The sequence below is a fragment of the Maudiozyma barnettii genome (genome assembly GCF_903064755.1).
Source record: "Maudiozyma barnettii strain CLIB 1767 genome assembly, contig: KABA2_05, whole genome shotgun sequence".
Classification (NCBI taxonomy): Eukaryota; Fungi; Ascomycota; class Saccharomycetes; order Saccharomycetales; family Saccharomycetaceae; genus Maudiozyma; species Maudiozyma barnettii.
In genome coordinates this window covers 312,647-333,633 of record NW_024545242.1, presented here as the reverse complement: position 1 = coordinate 333,633, position 20,987 = coordinate 312,647, and the positions used below count along the sequence as shown (strand labels likewise).

General features: G+C 35.7%; 7 protein-coding genes across 7 annotated transcripts; 5 read left to right on the top strand and 2 right to left on the bottom strand.

The window, feature by feature from the left end:
- Positions 1-27: 27 nt before the first annotated feature.
- Positions 28-7,308, bottom strand: PRP8 (U4/U6-U5 snRNP complex subunit PRP8; the record flags this gene model as incomplete). The annotated part of the gene is made up of 1 exon (XM_041550785.1): positions 28-7,308. The coding sequence occupies one exon, from the start codon at positions 7,306-7,308 to the stop codon at positions 28-30; it is 7,281 nt and encodes a 2,426-aa protein (XP_041406719.1).
- A 333-nt stretch (positions 7,309-7,641) lies between these two features.
- Positions 7,642-9,564, bottom strand: CDC23 (anaphase promoting complex subunit CDC23; the record flags this gene model as incomplete). Its single annotated transcript, XM_041550784.1, has 1 exon — positions 7,642-9,564. One exon carries the CDS (start codon positions 9,562-9,564, stop codon positions 7,642-7,644), a length of 1,923 nt encoding a protein of 640 aa, XP_041406718.1.
- A 506-nt stretch (positions 9,565-10,070) lies between these two features.
- On the top strand, positions 10,071-10,832 carry THP2 (Thp2p; the record flags this gene model as incomplete). The annotated part of the gene is made up of 1 exon (XM_041550783.1): positions 10,071-10,832. One exon carries the CDS (start codon positions 10,071-10,073, stop codon positions 10,830-10,832), a length of 762 nt encoding a protein of 253 aa, XP_041406717.1.
- A 401-nt stretch (positions 10,833-11,233) lies between these two features.
- On the top strand, positions 11,234-12,856 carry MTG2 (putative GTPase MTG2; the record flags this gene model as incomplete). Its single annotated transcript, XM_041550782.1, has 1 exon — positions 11,234-12,856. The coding sequence occupies one exon, from the start codon at positions 11,234-11,236 to the stop codon at positions 12,854-12,856; it is 1,623 nt and encodes a 540-aa protein (XP_041406716.1).
- Positions 12,857-13,328: 472 nt separating this feature from the next.
- NMD3 (ribosome-binding protein NMD3) lies at positions 13,329-14,894 on the top strand (the record flags this gene model as incomplete). The annotated part of the gene is made up of 1 exon (XM_041550781.1): positions 13,329-14,894. The coding sequence occupies one exon, from the start codon at positions 13,329-13,331 to the stop codon at positions 14,892-14,894; it is 1,566 nt and encodes a 521-aa protein (XP_041406715.1).
- Positions 14,895-15,281: 387 nt separating this feature from the next.
- On the top strand, positions 15,282-17,174 carry ATG7 (Atg7p; the record flags this gene model as incomplete). The annotated part of the gene is made up of 1 exon (XM_041550780.1): positions 15,282-17,174. One exon carries the CDS (start codon positions 15,282-15,284, stop codon positions 17,172-17,174), a length of 1,893 nt encoding a protein of 630 aa, XP_041406714.1.
- A 564-nt stretch (positions 17,175-17,738) lies between these two features.
- SPC97 (Spc97p) lies at positions 17,739-20,279 on the top strand (the record flags this gene model as incomplete). The annotated part of the gene is made up of 1 exon (XM_041550779.1): positions 17,739-20,279. The coding sequence occupies one exon, from the start codon at positions 17,739-17,741 to the stop codon at positions 20,277-20,279; it is 2,541 nt and encodes an 846-aa protein (XP_041406713.1).
- Positions 20,280-20,987: the final 708 nt, after the last annotated feature.

Here is a 20,987-nt window from a genome sequence, read left to right as displayed (position 1 = left end):
AAATTACATATGCCATTATATAATACTTCATGCTAATAAACTCTCCTGTTCTGCTTCTAAATCCTCGTTGTTCCCGATGTTATTAAACTGTAGAAAATGTGTTGCACGATGTAGCTCGTTGTAAAATTCTATCGGAATACCTAATTTCATCTCATACTCTAATTCTATATTGAAACTGGTACCCATAAATAAGTAATTCCAGACTTTACTTGTTGGCACTAGGAAGTTACCCATTATACGGTCTGAAAGAAGTAACTGTGCATAAGTGCTGAAACTTGGTTCAAACCCTTCTGCATCATCGTCCAAAACATCTTTATTATTGTGACCCCATTGATAACCTTCTTCAGAAAGATTATATGCTGCCAGTGATATATTGCCTGGAGCAGAATATATACTGATATCAATTAGACTATCTTTGTTGTTGTTATTTCCAAATGTAGATGTCTGGGTATTGATCTCAGCCGCAGACATGAATTTTATATCTTTTCCTTGTGTGTGTACCCAGCCTAATAGTTCTAGACCAGCAATATCTGGGTTAGTATCTGGGATAGGAGGTCTTCCCAATTGAATAGATCTCATATCTGCTAATTGAGGTACTAACGCAACTGTCTTGATTTCCTTAATATTTGTATGACCTTCCGCAGATTTACCATATAAATAAGCCCCAATTTGTATTTTTACGTCAGATATTTCGATAAATTTCTTTAGTATATTATTTGGTAAGACATAGATTGGCTTCTCTTCCACAAAATCTTCCGAAGCAACATAGATATTTTTCATACGTAAATAGAGGAGACTGTTAGCAATGGCATTTTGTCTCCATTCATTCTTTGAATTAAATTCTTGATTTTCATAGTTTGCAGATGTAACCACAACAATTTCTTCACCTTGTGCGTTGACTGTCTTTGTCTTCATAACTGATGTAGCGCTGGCCAATTTATCATCTGCTCTTGCAGCTGCAAGTTCAGCCATCTTCTGTCTCTTGACCGATGGTGCTTTAATGTTTTGACCCAAAATTAGATCTTTAATTTCAGTCTGAGTCAGGGCAGAAATGTTGACATTGTACTTCTTACCATACTCTACTAATATTAAATCACGTACCTGCGATTCGATGGATATCCATTGTTCATCAGAGAATGACGGCCACAAATGATGTTTTTTAATAATTATAGTCGGATCGCCTAAGAGAATTCTTTTGGCTTTCTCTTCGTCGGTTTTTAGGCCTCTAAGAAGTAATATTAATCTCGAGAAAGCGGTATAAGATGATATGCTTTCCAACCAATCGTCGTAAATATTAAAGAGAACCATCTGGGGTTCAGTGGCCTTCATAACAACATCGGATAATTTATCAATGGACATAGCTGCCGCAAATGGTAATCTTAATTCAGTTGGACGTATGACAATATTTGGGAAATCTAACATGTGAACCTCTAAAGGATCTAACATGGCCTTACGTGTAACAATAATTTGTTTTGGTTGTTCTTCTTTAGGTAGTGACCTAACTAAGGCACTAACTTCTTCAGCAGATTTCCACTTCGCCAACTGACTTAATCTCTTTTGACCTGCCCACACGGAAGTATGGATAATCTTTAGGAATAAATGACCTGTCTTAGGATTTAATATAAAAATACAACCGTTAATAGCCTTAGTAGCTACATTACCCTCAACGGTCTTGTGTACCGTAACACGATACACATTTGTATCGTCCACGAATAGTTTTATATCATTGTTAAAAAGTTCACTATAGTTTGAAGAACTTAAGAAAGGTTCTTGAATGTTGGATTGATAAATTTGTAGACCCTTTCTAATACGCTCACGTAGCACATATAGAGCTGGATTCGCCTTCATTATAGTTCTCATCCCATTCTGTACGAGTGGTTTCAAGCCATTGAACCAGTTACCATAAGCATCATACATGTTGTACGCCAAGTCGATACCTATCATTACACCAGTTGGAGATGGATACATACTTATGTTGTCCGTTGTGTAATCCAGAAACTTAGCTCTAACATAACGTGAAATGTCATGAGAATCGTAGTCACCATATCTCAATTGAACATCAAACCACATTTTGTTTGTAGAAGTAGCATCGTATGAGTCATTTGCCTCATGGAGTAATGATGGTTTAGATACTTCCCACTGGTACAAACTATCTACTGTAACATCCGCGGCAGAGGAATTCATTTTATATGATTTACGTGGATGAACTGTTTCTTTTATGACAGACTCAATTTGTAGAGAATCAAGTTCACCATCCAGGATTTGACAGATATCAAAGACAACACTTTCGTGAATCTTTTGCCATAAATGTGCTCTAAATATTTGGATTAAGGAAATTTTTAACGTTGGAATCTTACCATGGAGGAATATACCAGTCAGATCAAGCTGAACAACGAAACCTACATAAACATTGGCTCTATTGATAGTTGGTGACCACCATAATGTGAAACGACGATTCGGGATTTGGCTTAAACCTGTACGTTGGGCATTTGTTAGTTTTTTAAATTGCATGGAATCTTCGAAACCAGAAGCCTTTTCCCAAAACAAACCTTCCCACGAGTTGAACCCAGTACCTTTAAATAGGGTGTGTTCTAAAATCGTTTCTATACCACCCAAGGCTTGGATTACATCTGTTCTGTAAGCATTCAGATTCCATAATTTACCATCATGGTTGGCATTTGTCCACCAAAAAGTACTTATTCTTTCAATCGTGTTCGCCTTAAATTCTCTACGGATTCTGTGACCCCTATCATATGCTAAAGTGTGACGGTCTCTCTGAAATAGTGTACTTATACGTGGAATACCTCTATCCCATGAACCCTCTAGCTCCTCAAAGGCCATTCTACGATTTTGTTCCAATGCCAGTTGACGTTTAGCTGAATACTCAGCCCATACCCTTTGTGAATCAAGAAATTCATTTTCCCATGTAGTAATATATCTGAAGATGGTCGGAATAGATTTATCATCGTCATGTGTCATACCTGCACGGAAATGGGTAATACCTGTATCTGTCTGTTTTGACCACGACAAATCTGATGCTGGTATCAAAATATGTGAAGCACTTATCATACCAAGACCACCTAACTCCTTAGGCGTGTAAAAAACAGCAGGAGGGAAACGTGTTGGCATTTTGGAATTCAAACCTAGTTTTACACGATTTTGAATAGCAGTTTCACTTTTCACAAGTATATCCAGCAATGATTCCGTAGTTAATATAGCCTCTCTAAAGTATGTGAATAAACCGATGACAGTTGTATTCCACTTAGCTGCGACTTTCGTAAAAGCCCCGTTACCAGCTGTCATAACAATACCACGGATTCTACTTTCAAACTTCTTAACCTCTTCATCTGAAACTTTCAGGTATGCCTTAGCAGTTCTTAGTTTGGAAACTTCATCAATTAAATCCCATGCACTTTCGGTAGTTGTCATTACTTCGTCTGTTCTCAATTTTGGAAGAATACGTACTTCAAATCCGCACATCGAAAATAGCAGATTTGGGTTATTTTTACTATAAACAGACACAAATGATTCGTCCCAACTAATATCAACAATTGATTTAGGAATATGTCCTTGAATCTCCCAAAAGACTGCTCTACCCAAATTAACATCTTGACGCATCAGTCTCATTCTAGCATCTTTTGGCCAACACTTTTTATTGTTGTACCCCACAGCATTCTCAAAGTTATTATCAGGATTCTCAGCTAAAAAGTCATCTGATAACTCATCAGCTTCATTTTCCTCGAAATGGAATAGAATACTAATTTTATCCAAATAACGCGAATATAATCTAATTGGGTGCCGTTTTGCTATCTCTGGACTTTTAAACTGCATGAATTCGTTTGGACTAGTTGGTGGCCCAGCTAAATCCATAGCCCTATCATGGCCCAATATCAGAATATCCATTACAAGTCCATAAAATTGGTATATAAAAGAGGAAAATTGATGTGCTTTTAGTAAACCGTATTTGTTGATATAGCTCATATCTTTGAAATTTATTATGATATTATTCTTGGCAGTAATGTAGTCCGCCATATTTGGTTCTATTATTAATCTTAATAATCTATTAAGTAATGTAAAATCCACTTTTTCACATAGCTCGCCCAAAGATGTCTCTAGCATGACTGTAGATTGACCATTGGAGACGTCCCATACGTCGGAAACATTATTGATTCCTTGGGCCCATTTATAAACTAAAAGCGGAGGAATTTCGGCATCACTAGGCTTTACCCAGTTTGGAAATAGTTTTCTTTGGTCTGCCTCATACCATAAATATTGGTCTAGGTAGGCATCTGTGATTTTCTCCAGAGGATCTACAGAATACACCGGAGCAATCGATTGAAAATGATCAATCATAGTAACATCCACTGGTTTGAATACTCTTTGAGTAAGTAAATATTTCTTGATTCTATTCAAAGTTTCGTGGGGATTATCATAGGCTTCTTCAATTAAAGCTAACTCTTCCCTTTCTCTGGAATTCATATGAACCTTGGATCCAAAACTATCCTTTAGATTTTCTAATGCTAGTACTAATATTTTTGTATCATTTTTATACGTCAATGGTGGAAATGGGACTGGAGAAAAGTTTCTAGCCTCCAACCATTCAACCATGGCTGAGAAGATTGATGTAGCTTCACTGGGAGATATTTCAGGACCATTTTTCTCCATATTTTTTTGTCTTTCCTGCTCATTTTTTATCCACAATCTCGTCAATCTGCCCAGGTTTTTCTTTACTACGTTCTTTTCAACCCTCACGCCTCTTCTTATACGTTCACGGTTATAATGTGCAGAAGATACCCACCCATCAGCCTTAGCCTTAATATAACGTTCGATTATGTTTTTGATAGGTTCTGGCATTCCAGGTACATCCCATGGAATGTTGGCCTTCCAGCATCTCCAGGCTTCGCTTAAATGCTGAAGGATGGTCCTTGCCTTACTTTGTCTTATTCCTTCTGGTATCATATCCAGTATATCATTCATCACAGATGCTCTTAGTTCTAAGTCGTAGTATGCATCAGTTCTTTGTTTAGTGGTTGATTTGACAACCTCGTTGTTACGGCCCTCGAATTGACGGATTAACAGATTCCCAAGCCATCTTTCCAATAGTGGGATGATACCTCTTAAGAAAAATATCCAGACACGCCAAGCAGGTTGCCAAAACCCACAGCCGGGTCCCTTTCCGATGACTTTGTTAAATCTGTAATATACAACATGCTTCAAGTCCTTACAGGCCCTAATTTGATGCATTACTTTGTACTTATAACGATAAATACCTGTGAGTTGGCCGAGATGGTTCAGAATATAGTAGAGTCCGTCGGCTAACTGAAATGCGTCGACGTTTCCCAATCTGCACTGAATATGTGCGTCAACTAATAATTTTACAACTTTGAGAATTTCTCTCATTAAATGAAATGCATTACCAAACCTCGACTTTTTACGTTCTTTTGTGGTTAATGTTTTGGTTGGCTTTAAATTGAAGTTATAATCCAAATGGAGATATGTAAGCCCACGCTTATGGATCATAAGGTTTAGCATATTGTGACCCTGTTTACACAATTGCAGTCCAGCCTCGACCCAATCTATAGTGGTTTGTTGGAAATATTTGGTATTTTTTAAACTTTTCAGCAATTTTGTATTATGCTTTGAATTCGTTCCTCTTCTCTTCTTCAATTCGTTGAAAACATGGTTCTTTAATAATTTTTGGTACGACACACGAACTTTAACTGGGTATTCTTCATCTGGGTGTTGTAGGTACCATTTTTTAATGAGAGCGACATCTTGAGCTCTGACCATTTTCCCAGACCTCCTGTTAAATGGGAAAGGTGCGTTATACAGTGATATGGAATCTTTTGTCACGGAAGTAGATAATTCATGATCAGCCATTAGAGGTGAAAAGGATTCCGATAATAAAAGATCATCCTCATCCTCTTGATGATTTTCATCAGGTATATCTGTTGTCACATCGAAAAATGTTATAGGGTTTAAGGAAGGGTCAAAGTAGAATGCCGGGATGTCATAGTCATCATCATTATTTATTAAGCATGAAGTAGGATTGCTGTACCAGGATAATTCGATCGAACGTGGCCTCGAGTTATAGAGGTGAGGGAATGCTATTCTGTATTCACTTCTAATTGGTGTCCTGTATATTATCCTATCAATTGAATTAAACTCATTGTAATCTTCTTCTTCTTCCTTAGGATATAAAGGTTCAAATTTTGGACCCCCTGGAATCGCAGTATTCAGTGCTTTTGACGTCAGGAATGCCTTTTTATCGAATAAATAATAATAGTTTTTATCATTTACAACATCCCTTAATGGTGTCGAAAGTCTATATAAGTTTGCCATTTCAGCAAAATCTAGGTTCCATTTCTTATAAGAGGAACCATTTACTTTTCCATCCTTATCAATTAATGGTTTTGGATCATAAAGCCAGTCCTTGACGGCCTCGTCTTCGATGTCATCTAGATTTAGTGTTACCGCTTCTGGTGGCTCAGTTGGACGAATGTTTTCAAAATATGATAAAGGTGGTTCATCATCATCAAATGCTGGGAATCTCATCCTTTTAAAGTGTGTTCTATCACGTTTTTCCCTTCTCATTGCAATCCACGCCGTAGACCATTGAGACGTATATACCGGTTCAATTACTCGAGGACTCTCATTAACAAAAGTAATTGCGCCTGACACATGGTATAATACTTTTACTTCTTTCACTTGTTCCCATGGTTGAGGCATATTTTCCACTAGTTTTAAGACAGCATGTGGTAAATATTTCAAAGCTCCCAGGAACGCACGCTTGTCAGTATCAAATCTCTTAGACGTCATATCAGAATGTGTTTCAATAATCTTTCGGAGATGTTCAGGTGGCATTTCTACTTTGTTAGATCCAACAATACCCTCGTTGTTTTTCCTTTTTGGCTTTCTATTTCTAATTCTTTTCCTATTTTTAATTTGGCGGTTATCATTACTAACAGATGATAGTAATCTCCTTTTCTTGATACCGTTTTCTACGTATGAAATTAAGTCACCTCGTTTCTCATCATTTACAGATTCTAATTCTGGTGGTGGAGGGAGTAATTCATGCCCTGATGTTTCGATAATGTCTGGTGTTTCAAATCCTGGTGGTGGAGGCGGTAGTTCATATTCTAATTCATCATCAAACCCTGGAGGAGGAGGAGGAGGAGGAGCAAGAATCGTATCGTCTTCATTGTTTATGTATTCACCAAAATCTGGTGGAGGTGGAGAGGCTTCAAAATCACTCTCTTCCTCATGGGATATAAAACCAGGTGGTGGTGGAGGTGGTAGCTCGGACATTCCCTAGAATTTAATACACGATGAATTCAAATTCCTTTCCAAAGAGTATGCCGAAACTAATATGCAAAAGGTTGATTTGTCTGATTATATTTATTTGAATGGTATTACCAAAGAGCAAGTGTAATTGTAGTTTAAATCCTGTAATAAAAGTACCATTTTTCTTCTATTGTGTACATATGAAGGAACTCATCTGGCTAAGGATTGAATAAGGAATCAGATTTATTTTTTTTTCAGTACCTAATCCGTACACCACATACAGCCCATGTTTATATCAAAAGGACATCGAAAAATCGTTCTTCAAGGATAATAGAATTATATACTATAGATAATAACTTACTTAAGAAGCAATCTGCAATTCCTGGCAATTGTGCGTGCTTCCTCGACCTCCTGTGATGTTCCATTTGTGATGCTAATAGCGTAATTATAGGCTTCTTCGTAATTTTTATTTTGAAATTCATTCTTTGCCAGCCAAAGTTTTGCCTTGATGGCTTCATCAGTGACAAGCCCCTCATTAGATCTCTCTAGTTCCATACATTTAATCATGTAAGATTTACACCTGTCTAGTTCTGCCGTTTCTTCATATTGTTCAGCTAATTTGTAAAATAATAAGGATTCTTGATCAGGGATTGTCGATAATTGTAATGCTCTCAAGTAGCATTTAATTGCTCCATTAGAATATTTTAATTTGGCATAACATTCAGCTGTAGCTTGCCACATACGACGATCCAAAGGTTTCAAGGCGCATGCTTTTTGGAAATAGTACAATGAATACATGTGCATGTCAAGTACCTCATAGGCTTGACCTAATCCGTACCAAGCTCTAAAATCTCTGTTATTTATATCGACTGCACGGCGGTAACATTCCACAGCTGCATGAGAATTCTTTAATTCCACAAATTCATGGCCCATTAAAGTCCAAGCACTTGTGGATTTTTTGTTTAGTATTAAAGCCCTGCGGAAATACATTATTGATTTTTCATGTTCTTGTCTAGCACTGTAATAATTTGCTATGATGCAACAAGTTTCTGGACGAAATCTATCTATTTGAGAGACAAACTGAGCCAAATATGCCAGTTTTGATTGTTTCTGCATCACATATAGAATATTGGAATATATATCCAGATCTTCTAGTCTATACGGATCCAGTTTTATTATCTGATCAAATATGCTTTCAGAATTTGAGTAATCCATATGGTTATAATACACTAAAGCATTTTGAGCCTTTAGATATGCAAAATTTGGAGTTATTGTTAATAGTAACTCTAAGTTTCCCAAGAATTCATCAATGTTTCCACTGAATTCTTGGAATAAAGAAAGTTTAAAGAATTTAAGCATGATATTCTCGGTATTTATTCGTTGAGTTCCATAATGATTTTGTTCACTCAAATCGAATTGTTCATTTAAATGCTTTAAAATTAATAACGATTCATCTGGTCTAGATATACAATCCAGCAATTCCACCCAGCAGGTCCAATTGAAGGAGTATAGACTCAGTGAGGTGACATATGCAGTAAGGGCTTGTGGTTTGTTACCATTCTGATTTAACAGAACACCTTTCAGGTAATAAAGTAATGCCACCCCTAATGCACCTTCTTTGGAATGTAAAAGGTCAGCTTCATTCTTGTTTAAGTAGTTTCTAAGTTCTTTTAAGATAAGAGCCACACTAGATTGATGACCATCTTCCATATGTTGTATACCGCTATTCTTCTTTGATTTGAGATAACTAGTAAACCCACTTGTCTCAGAATTCTGTTCATTGTCCCTTCCTAATTCTGAGTTATCATTACAATGGTTTGAATCTCTCGCTTTCCCGGTAACAAGAACGTTCTCTACACTCTCCACAGTTTTCTTATCCCATGATAAATATTTACAATAAAGTTTTAAAAACATTAGTCTTGGTTCATCAACGTTTGCCAAGAAATAAACACATCTATCAAATTCTTTGCAATCAAATAGTGACGACGCTAATAAGTATTTATCAAATTCATCTTCAGTGAAACCTTCGTTCATTTTCGGTATGCCTCCACGTTTATGCTCATTAAAGATAGTATTTGCATGATTATTGGACGAGTTCGCATCCATCATATTATCCTCATTCATATCGCCACTGTCCAGCGGTATATCTTCCATGCCTCGTAATGCTTCTATTGACCATTTGGCAGATTTCAATAACTTCCATTGGGATAGATGGATCGATGAGTTCCGTAGCGAGTCCTTTACATCCTGGATCATATATCTCCTAGCAGTCCCATTCATCGTACCTGCGATATGTATATATATGTGTGTGTGTCTCTGTACGTATACCTTCACAGATCTAATTGCAATCCAATCAGGTAAGTTCAATTCTTTCTGTCTGCGTTAAAGGAGCTCTAAGATTCTCGATGTTATTGTGTCAGTGAGATAGGTGGTGTTCCCTTCCGCCTTTTGTATACATATAAACACCGTTGAATCAATTTTATTTTTTGTTATTATGAGAGACTTCAGTTTCATAAAGCGTTCAACTGGAAAAAATTATAAATGAAATTGAAAGAAACTGAAGAAACGTTGAGTGAAGTTCAAGAGATTCACAGTTTAAGGATTGTTTGTATAGTTGTTACCAAGGACAATCAGGGTTCGTATTAATATTAATTGCCATTGCGTTAATCATCTTTTGTTATTTAGTTGAAGGTGTGCTACATTCTATTTGTGTTGTAATCTTCCAAGGTTTCGAATTAAGACCAACTCCATAACAATTTCTTTTTTGCATTCTACAGAGATTAGTTATGTCTGACGATAAAGAAAACACATATTTTGACTCCCTGTGTGAAGTGGATCAGGTTCTACAATCCAGTCATGAAATACTACAAGATACGATGAAGATACTGAAGAAATTGACAGACGACAGCGCAAGTGATGCAGTATTGTTGAAATCTCTAGAGGAACTACATGGTTCCTATTATAAATTGGTGGATACTACCGCAGATTTAAGGTATAGCAAACTACAAGCAAGGGAGCATCAAATTTCAAATGAGAATAAATTGGATATAGAGAATAGAGAATACATTATAGGTACGAAGTCGTGGCCAGACCTCAGACAATATGTTACATACCTGGAAAATATTAATCAGGATTCGCTAGAATATATCAATTTGCTTAATAAACTTTCGGTGGAACTAGTGAAACAAGTAGATATTTCGAATCCAGATGTATCGGAGTTTGTATTTGATAAATGGAAACCTCCAGCAGAATTACAAAAGATTATTGATAATTATTATGATAATGACGACAAAAAAATTGATACTTTGAATGGGGATTTACAAGACTACTTCAACAGTATAAAATTGTCTCGTGCTACGTATACTCTTGAGAACAAATATTTGCTTCAAAGACATCTGACAGAATTGAATAAAGAAGCTAACTATTGGAGGGGAGAGTTGGATAATATTGAGTTACTCTTATTTGGTGAAGGACCGCATTCTATAAGAAAAGTACTGAAAAATGTTGAAACACTAAAAAATAAACTGAAATCAGAAGATGTAGCATAATACGGAGCCTCTTCTCGTATTATGAAACTTTGAAAGTGGTCATAACTCAGACACTTGGAGTTTTGTCGTTGCGCAGTAATGAACGAACGTCTCATTTAACTAATTAAAGAAACGTGCATAGATTTTTATAAAATTGTAGAGTTTAGTACAAATAATTAACTTTAATGATATAGGGAATATATAAATGTGTGAAGTCTGAAGGAATTTGGTGTTTGCTTGAAGTAATGTATTTTGCATCGTATTTAACACTCTCAAAGGGTTCTTTTTTCTTGTCTTCCTCAATAATTAAGGAATATATCAACTACTGAAAAAAAAGAGCACAGAGGATTGCGATGCCAACAACTCCAAGAGTAAAATAAGTCAAAACAAGACGAAACGATATCTGTAGTTATTATCTCGTAATGATCAATCTCAGGCGGATCAGTAAACTACGAACTCCATTTATCAGACTTAAGTCAACTAGCATTCCAGATAATGCACCAACTTTATTGGAAAATGAAGAATGGTTGGGTACTTTAGATGACAATGCAGAATTAAGCCATGATGCTAATGTAGAGACTAAGAATTCGATATTCGACAAGCATGTTACGAAGAATGAACGTTTCCCAATAAAGATTATTTCCACTCCACCTGAAACTAAATACATAAAGGTTCAATCCCCAATTGCAAATTTCACATCAATAAATTACCTACGACAATATAGTAAGCATAATCATACACAGGGAAACTTTGTAGATGTAAGGATTATTCAATGTAGGAGTGGTAATGGTGGTACTGGATGTGTGTCGTTCCTGAGAGATGCAAACAGAAGGGTAGGGCCTCCAGATGGTGGTGATGGTGGTGGCGGTGGTTCTGTATACGTACAGGCAGTCGAAGGTATGAATTCCCTATCAAAATTGAAGACAAAATATATTGCTGGTGATGGACAAGCAGGTGCTTCGACCCAATTGGATGGTAGTCGTGGTAAAAACATTTTGATCACTGTTCCGAAGGGGACTGTTGTTCGTTGGTGTATGGATCCTAAGTCTGTGAGGACGTTAGTCGACTCAGAAATGAAGAGCAACATCAACAAGCCATTAAAAGATATACTACAAGATAATAAAATCGATATTGATTGTTATGGACGGTCGAAAGAAGATCAAAGACCAAAATATATACAGTTATTTAGGGAGCAGTACGAAACTGGGGAAGGCTGGTTATTTAAGGATAAGACAAAAGATTACCATGAAATAAAGGATTGGTTTAAGAAATTAAATCGTAATGTTGCACGATACGATAGAAGTTTGGATGTTGAGGAAGTTTCAAACGACAAGATTCCATTATACGGTATTGATCTAGATGAGGTCACTGATAAGCCAGTGTGTTTACTAGAAGGTGGTAAAGGTGGGTTAGGGAATATGCATTTCTTAACTAGTGTCATTCGTAACCCACGGTTTGCCAAAATTGGTCGTAAAAGTCTTGAAAGTTATTTCATGTTTGAATTGAAATCTATTGCTGACTTGGGATTAGTCGGGTTCCCCAACGCAGGTAAATCTACCATTCTTAACAAGATATCCAATGCTACCCCAAGAATAGGAAGTTGGGAGTTTACTACGTTACGTCCTACCATAGGGACGATCATGCGAGGACCAGGAGAAAAGACATTCACAGTGGCAGATATTCCAGGTATTATCGAAGGTGCCCATTTGGATAGAGGTATGGGTCTAGAATTTCTGAAACATATCGAGAGGTCTAAAGGCTGGGTCTTTGTCATCGGTTTAAACGACCCAGATCCTTTGGGGACTTTAAAGATATTAATCAATGAAGTCGGTGGATTAGAAAAAGTACGGACCAAGAATATACTTGTTGTCTGTAATAAAGCAGACATTGATGCGAATAATCCTGCATCAATGGAAAAATATTTAAAAATTCAAAAATTTGCAGAGTTACAAGCTTGGGATAGCATCCCTATCAGTGCACTAAACGAAGAAAACATTGACGTTCTTGTAGATAAGATGGCCAGGTGCGCAAAGAACAATACGTAGATAATTTCTTAGACATGTAAATAACAAAATAACAAAATAACAGATTATATATTGAACTGCAATACCACCATTCTAAACTCCTTCTATAATAAAAAACAGTTTGAATCTCAAGTTGATCAGTACTCGGTTAGCAATCAAATAGAAATAGGGACCAACCCCGGTAGTCTTGTCGCTATACAGAGAGTATGAAGAATCGTCACGTACTCTTTCTCTCTTTTTTCTATTCTATTTTTTTGGCGGTGTGAAAATTTTCAGAGCTCATCGCATACCGAATGGAAATGAAAATTCTGGTCATCGAATTAATTTTTGCACATTAAAGACCACCTAAATGTATTTAATACTACTAGATAGTTACTTTTACCAGTATCGTTGTATTGAAATTGACTTCTATTCAGCATTTTAAAAACTTCATTTGTGTTTTTGGCAAAAAGTAGAACAGGAACTACAATATAATTATCTACATCAAGTCGCAATGGATCAACACAATCACATTCACTACCAGAATCAAAACGAGATGATGCAGCAACAGCAACAACAGCAAATGGGAGCCACTGTTCTGTGTTGCAACTGTGGTACACCAATAGATGGTTCTGCAGGTTTGGTTATGTGTTACGACTGTATCAAGTTGACAGTTGATATCACAGAAGGTATACCAAGAGAAGCCAACATTTCCTTCTGTAGAAATTGTGAAAGATTTTTACAACCTCCAACCACATGGATTAAAGCTGATCTTGAGTCCAGAGAACTTTTGGCTATATGTCTACGTCGTTTAAAAGGTTTGAGTAAAGTCAGATTAGTGGACGCATCGTTTATTTGGACTGAACCCCACTCCAGACGTATTAGAGTCAAGCTAACCGTTCAAGGTGAAGCCATGGCCAACACCATTATTCAACAAACTTTTGAAGTCGAGTACATTGTCATTGCTATGCAATGTCCTGATTGTGCTAGATCTTACACAACAAACACCTGGAGAGCTACCGTTCAAATCAGACAAAAAGTTCCTCATAAGAGAACCTTTTTGTACTTGGAACAATTAATTTTGAAGCACAATGCACACGTTGATACTATCTCCATCACCGAGTCTAGAGACGGTTTGGATTTCTTCTATGCTCAAAAGAACCATGCGGCCAAGATGATCGATTTCTTGGAAGCTGTTGTTCCAATTAAATACAAGAAATCTGAAGAACTAATATCTCAAGATACACACACAGGTTCATCAACTTACAAGTTTTCTTTCTCTGTGGAGATTGCCCCTATCTGTAGAGATGATTTGGTGGTTTTACCAAAGAAGTTAGCTTCCCATTTAGGTAACATCTCCAGATTAGTCCTTTGTAACAAAATTTCCAACAGTATCCAGTTTTTGGATCCATGTACTTTACAGACAGCAGATATTTCAGCCAGTGTTTACTGGAGGGATGCATTCCCATCCTTAGCCGAAATTTCACAATTAGTCGAGTTTATTGTATTGGATGTCGAATCTACTGGTTTCAGTCGAGGTAATAAAGTTCTTGCGGACATTACAATTGCAAGATCAACAGATTTAGGTGTAAATGATCAAGTATACTACATCAAATCTCACCTTGGTGCTGTGCTACATGCCGGTGATGTGGTCATGGGTTACTTTATTGCGAACTCTAATTATAACTCTCCAATGTTTGACAGTCTCCAAAGTGACTATGTGCCAGATGTTATCTTGGTCAAGAAACATTACCAAAGAAGAACAAAGAAGAACAGAAACTGGAAACTTAAGAGAATGGCTAGAGAACATAAAGATATCGAAGCTTCTCAAGACTATGGTGCTAGAGCTCAAAAGCAAGAAGTGGAACGTGCTGAGAAGGATTATGAATTGTTCTTACAAGAATTAGAAGAAGATGAAGAATTGAGACAAAACATTAACATGTACAAGAGTCAAAAACCAGCAGCTGCACAAATTGAACCTGCACAAGAAGAAGTCGATAACTCTCCAGAGATTAATATTGATGAGTTACTAGATGAATTAGACGATATGACTTTGGAAGATACGCCGATGGAAGAGTAAACACCCCCATATTTTTCTTAACTTCCACATTTCTGCATCATGTTTCTTATATATTTTTATTTGACTAATAAAAGCCCGTGTATATTGTACATTATTAAATATTAAAATACATTAAACCCCCTTAGATATTACTCTTTTTAACATGTTTGTGTTGTCTTATCTGTTTGATACTCATTTGGAAAAGGTCCGAAATCGTATATTGTACCTCTGAGGGTCAATTTATGTGTATCGCGTTGCGCCTCTCAATAGCCACAGCATATATATATATATAGAACAAGGCAAGGACATTACTAAAGGGATCATCACTTGGAGAACCCTCTTCATGGAAGGAAAATGGATCAAAAATAAGGACAGGCAAGTTTCAATCATTATATCAAGTGCGTGACAATGTCAAAATATGTAGCACCTTTACAATCTTTTATAGATACAACTTTTTTCAAGGAATTTTCCGATATTAAACTGAATGTTGCTCAATTGAACGTTGATAGCATACCTTTGTATGCGAGGATTGATATTCAGTCTACATTACAGAGCAGCAACAAGTCTCATCTTTTCCTAAGTAAACAATGTTTTAAAGAGAGCAATTGGGAGCAGGATGAGGGTGGTATCCCAATAAAGGGTGCCATCTATAATTTCAATGTATTAGAACAGTTTAAAAATTTAGATAAAATGGCGTTCCTCAATGAAAGGGGGAAAGAATTATTTGAACAAGGTGTTAACGATATTAATAAATGTGTCAGTTTTAGTATTATTAGTTTTGCAGATTTGAAGAAATACAAGTTTTACTATTGGGTATGCGTACCATCTTTTTCCTTGGTAGGTCTAAATATTCATACCAATGGGGACGCTATCACGACCGTAGACCATTGTGACGATATTAAAGAGTGGTTTTCCAAACATATGGATCAATGGGTTTGTGTTATTGACAATGATAGCACAATTCAACCTTATAGTTCAATCACATGGAAAGATTCAAATATTCTATGTTTGCGAGATTTGAGTAATATGGAGGGAGTTCCATCAACATTAACCAAAAATTTCCTGACTATTTATAAGACCCTTAACCCATTAGCTGAAACAGTAACAGTATATTTCATAAGACCTTATGATAAGAGTTTCGGACAGAAATATAATCTACAGCAAACATCAGAGATTGAAGGTGATGCTGACTTACTTAAAGTAACTGGGTGGGAAAGAAGCACGCAAGGGAAATTAGCACCACGTTTAATGGACTTAAGTTCTCTAATAGACCCCTTAGTTATAGCCGAACAGTCGGTAGATTTAAATCTTAAATTGATGAAATGGAGAGTATCTCCAGAAATCGATTTAGATATTATAAAAAATACAAAAGTACTAATACTGGGAGCTGGAACTTTAGGGTGTTATGTTTCAAGGGCATTATTAGCATGGGGGGTTAGAAATATAACCTTAGTTGATAATGGTACTGTATCATATTCAAATCCTGTTCGTCAGCCATTATTTGAATTTAGTGATTGTGGGAAACCCAAAGCAGAAACTGCCGCTAAAGCATTGAAGAAGATATTTCCATTAGTAAATGCTAAAGGGATCTCGTTGAGTATACCAATGATTGGTCATAGCGTTCTGGATGAAATAAGTGAAAGACAGGATTATGAAACTCTGGTTAATTTGTTTAAAAGCCATGATGCAATATTTCTCCTGATGGACTCTAGGGAAACAAGGTGGTTGCCTACAATTCTTGGGAATATCCACCATAAGATTATCATAAACGCCGCATTAGGGTTTGATAGTTATTTAGTTATGAGACATGGGAACTATCATGGTAAAGTGAAGCAAAGATTAGGGTGTTATTTCTGTCAAGACGTTGTAGTACCCAGAGACAGTCTTACTGATAAGACATTAGATCAAATGTGTACTGTGACAAGACCAGGCATTGCTATGTTAGCTGCATCACAAGCTGTGGAGTTACTGGTTTCATTACTTCATAGTAAAAATGGTGTAGATGCATCAGCACAAGAAGAAACAATTCTAGGTGAAATTCCTCATCAAATACGTGGGTTTTTGCATTCTTTTAATTCTGTGAAGTTGAAGACCCCAGCATATGAATATTGTTCAGCATGTTCTGAGAAAATTATAGAGACTTATCGAACGGATCAATGGGAGTTTGTTAAACAATCCTTAAATGACGTAGATTATATAGATACTCTAAGTGGATTGAGACAAGTGAAGATGGAAATTGATAATTTGGAGAAAGAAATGGATAACTGGATCTTAGATGACTCGGAAATAGAAGAGATATAAAAAAATTTCCTAATTTTTATTGAAAGATATATATTTATTTACGTTTGTAATGGATTATAAAACCTAATATTAGTACTCCTCTAGTAAACATAAAATCGATAGTGACAATATTAATGTTGCAAAAAACAAATAAATCAAATATCAGTCTTTTAGGCCACTTTTTTTACATACTATATATTTTATAACTTATGTCTACGATTAACTATCAATGTAATAACAAAAACTTGGTAATACTCTAATGAATTCATCTATTTATCATTATATGCCTTATTATCTCTATATAACATCATTATGAACGAAATGTGGTTTCAACCGACACGAAATTCTATTATGGAGCGCGTTTAGTATTGTAAACTTTGAGATGACTTGTAAACAAAGCAAAAATAAAAACAAAACAAAACAAAACAAGGGAATTGAATCTGCATATGGATATAATGGAATATCTTGAATTACGTAACCATAGAAATATATAATATTTTAGGAAAATAATCACGAAATTACAGGAACATTGAAATTGTTATACACTCTCGTCATTGACAAACTCAACGAATAGTCCAAGCCATTATGGAAGTACGAGAAGTTGAAGATGTAGTTCTACTAGAGGAAACTAAAACTACAGATCCTATTCTAACACGGATAGTCAATTACGAACCATTTTCCCATATCAGTCCCAAATTGAAAAGTTCCCCAATAAATGAACTACCAGACATTAGAACACAAGAGGCTCTAGTTGTCTATGATTTACTATGTGTCATGCGAGGTATTGGAGGGATCTATATCCGGTTCAATAAGGATTATGATCCTCATAGTGGTGAAGAACCACAGTTCCGATTAGTGAAAAGGATGGATGCATCATTGAAATCGTTTTGTAGTAAGATTGTGAATCTAGGTAAATATTACATCATGTTAAGAAAGGCTAGTGAACAATGGTCTGGGGACCGATATGGTATTGTATTACAACGTCTTGGTTTTGAGCTTAGAAGTTATTTGAATGACGTCTATTTGAAGTTTATATTGGATGAATTAGAATCTAAATTCATGGAGAAAGGTCGTTTTTCATTAAGAGAATTTAAACAGATTGTGAATAATAGTAAATTGCATCAAGAGATGCAAATCCTGTATCATATAAAAAATAAAATTGATCAAGAGATGGATATGAGAAGTAAGATTGACCCAGATAAGATCAAGTTTTCCAACCTATTAGCTGAGTTAAGAGGGATCAACAACGAGACTACAAATCCAACAACTTCTACCACTGACAACATGCGCAATGAGGATAACACTTTGGAGGACAAATACTCAGTGTTTATCGACGGAGACTATTTTCCTGTGGCTAAAGGTGGAGTCATCATCAATGTGATTGTCTCTGTGATAAACGATTGTCTTGGAGATCTCCATGCAGTTCAATTCATGAAACAATTATTGGAAGCCATCAGTGGATCTTATTGTGATACGTTACATCAATGGATGACACAAGGTATATTGAATGATCCACATGATGAATTTATGATCAATGATACTATGAAGCATTTCAAAGGTGTGATCAATAATCCTATTGAATATGAACGGATATGGTTAACTCAATATTGTGTTAAGAGAGATGGATTATTGGCAAAATTTTCAATGGGGAATAATAAAGAATTGTTATTTAAAATAGTGATGACGGGGAAACTTTTAAATTTAACTCGAACCAGTCTACAAATGTCACAATTACCTATGCCTAATCAATTAGATGAAATCATGACTCCTGTATCAATAATTGATATGTTTGAAGGTACCAAATTTGAATTATATATAGATCGATGGTACCAACGTGCGAATGATTTAAGTTTACAATTATTCTATGGTAATTATGGGATTCAAGAGATTTTGATCTGTTTACAACGTCGATTCTTTGGATATTGTAATGATCAAATCTTTCAAAGATTACTACATAATAACCTTAATGAATTAACGAAACGCCATAATATTGAACAACGTCAAATGAGTAATAATAAATTAGTTCAATTTTTAAGACATGAAAAACAATTACAAATTAGTGAAGGCACCACGACAAATGATGATATTATTTTGGCGTTATTAAGTGTTAGTTATGATAGATATTCCTTTCGAGAAAACATGTTAGAGGAAAATGAACGATATAATTCATTTGAAGAGAATTTCAATGAATTAATAGGGCATGACAATAATAACAATAATAATAACATTAATAAATTTACCAATGCATTATTGCAAGATATTAATAAAGATAAATCTTTAGGAACAACGGGGACAACAACGGGGACAACAGCAACAAGAACAAACAATGAATTAAAGAGTAATATACATTATTTAACGTTTGATGTATCCATACCTTATCCAATTAATGTTATTATTAATAGAGTGAATATTACGCAATATCAAACAGTTTCGAGATATTTCCATTTAATTCAATATCATAGTACATTATTAGATGAAATATGGTTAGAGATTAATAAGAACAAAATATGGCGATATACAGGCTATTCGACAGATGTTCATTATAAGATAATTAGACGTAGTAGAATAATTCATATGAAGATGAATCATTTTATTAAATGTTTAAATGAGATAATTATAAGAGAATCGATTGATAAAGAGATGTCGAATGTAATGAATGGGAAATTTACTAATATAATTGATTTACAAAATGAATTAGAGATTAGATTAAGTAATATTTTGGGTAATAATAATTTATTACAATTAATGGATATTCAATTACAAATGTTTGATATAATTCAAATTTTTTGTAAATTTATTGCGTCATCCAGATCGAAATTGTGTCAATTAGATTATAATCTGTATGAGCGGTACCTTTCCCAAAGAAGTAATGCTAAGAAAGCGACAACGACGACGATTCAAGCATACGATGAAGATAAATCAATTGAAATAATAAGTCAATTAAATCAATTTTTAACCACTATTCAAATTAGGTTTAAACAGCATTTTATTGCATTTTGTGAGGGTTTAGATATTAATTCACATAATAACCTGGATAATATGAATACTAACGATAATGATAATAATAGTTGGCCGTTAAATGAAAGATTACTAAATGCCTTAATTGGACAACGTGTTACATCTTGAAGAAGAGGAAGCCACACACACCCACACACCCGCCCGCCTGCGTGCCCACTTGCTGTTCCTTGTGGACGGGGGGCTTCCTGTATACAGATACTTATGTAATTAATTATATATACAGGAATTCGTGTAAATTCACTCTAGTGTTGTTTTTTTCACTGCGAGCAGGACACCGCCTGACATTGGAACCCCACAGAACACCCTGCACGCCGACACGCGCTCCTTGTCTTTTGCAATGCAAGAAATCGATATCCACAGAACAACAATCAGGAATCCCACAGAACAGGACTGACAAGACACACACAAGAAGATACAAAGGAACGAACGAGCCCCCTCCCTCAAGAACGGAAGCCAGCAGCAGCAGCAGCAGCAGCAGCAGCCCGCAACACAAAATACGAATTACATAATTTCAACACTCAAATATTACCATCAGCAACTAGTTCAATTAGGGATAGAACAAGACGGTCCAATTGATTCCATTACTGAGAGAAATATCTAAAAACAGACAAAATCCACTCTCTCTTATTGTGTATTGTGATGTTTTCTCATCTATCAGCAGCAGCCATATTGACGCACTCAATATTACTTTGAAAGAAGCGTGAATTCTTATAATGTATATTGAGTGAATGCCTGCCACCCACACAAAGAGGCTCTCTCTCTCTCTCTGTTGGTTGTCTGCCGACTACACTCGCAGCTTGCCCACTTACACTGAGA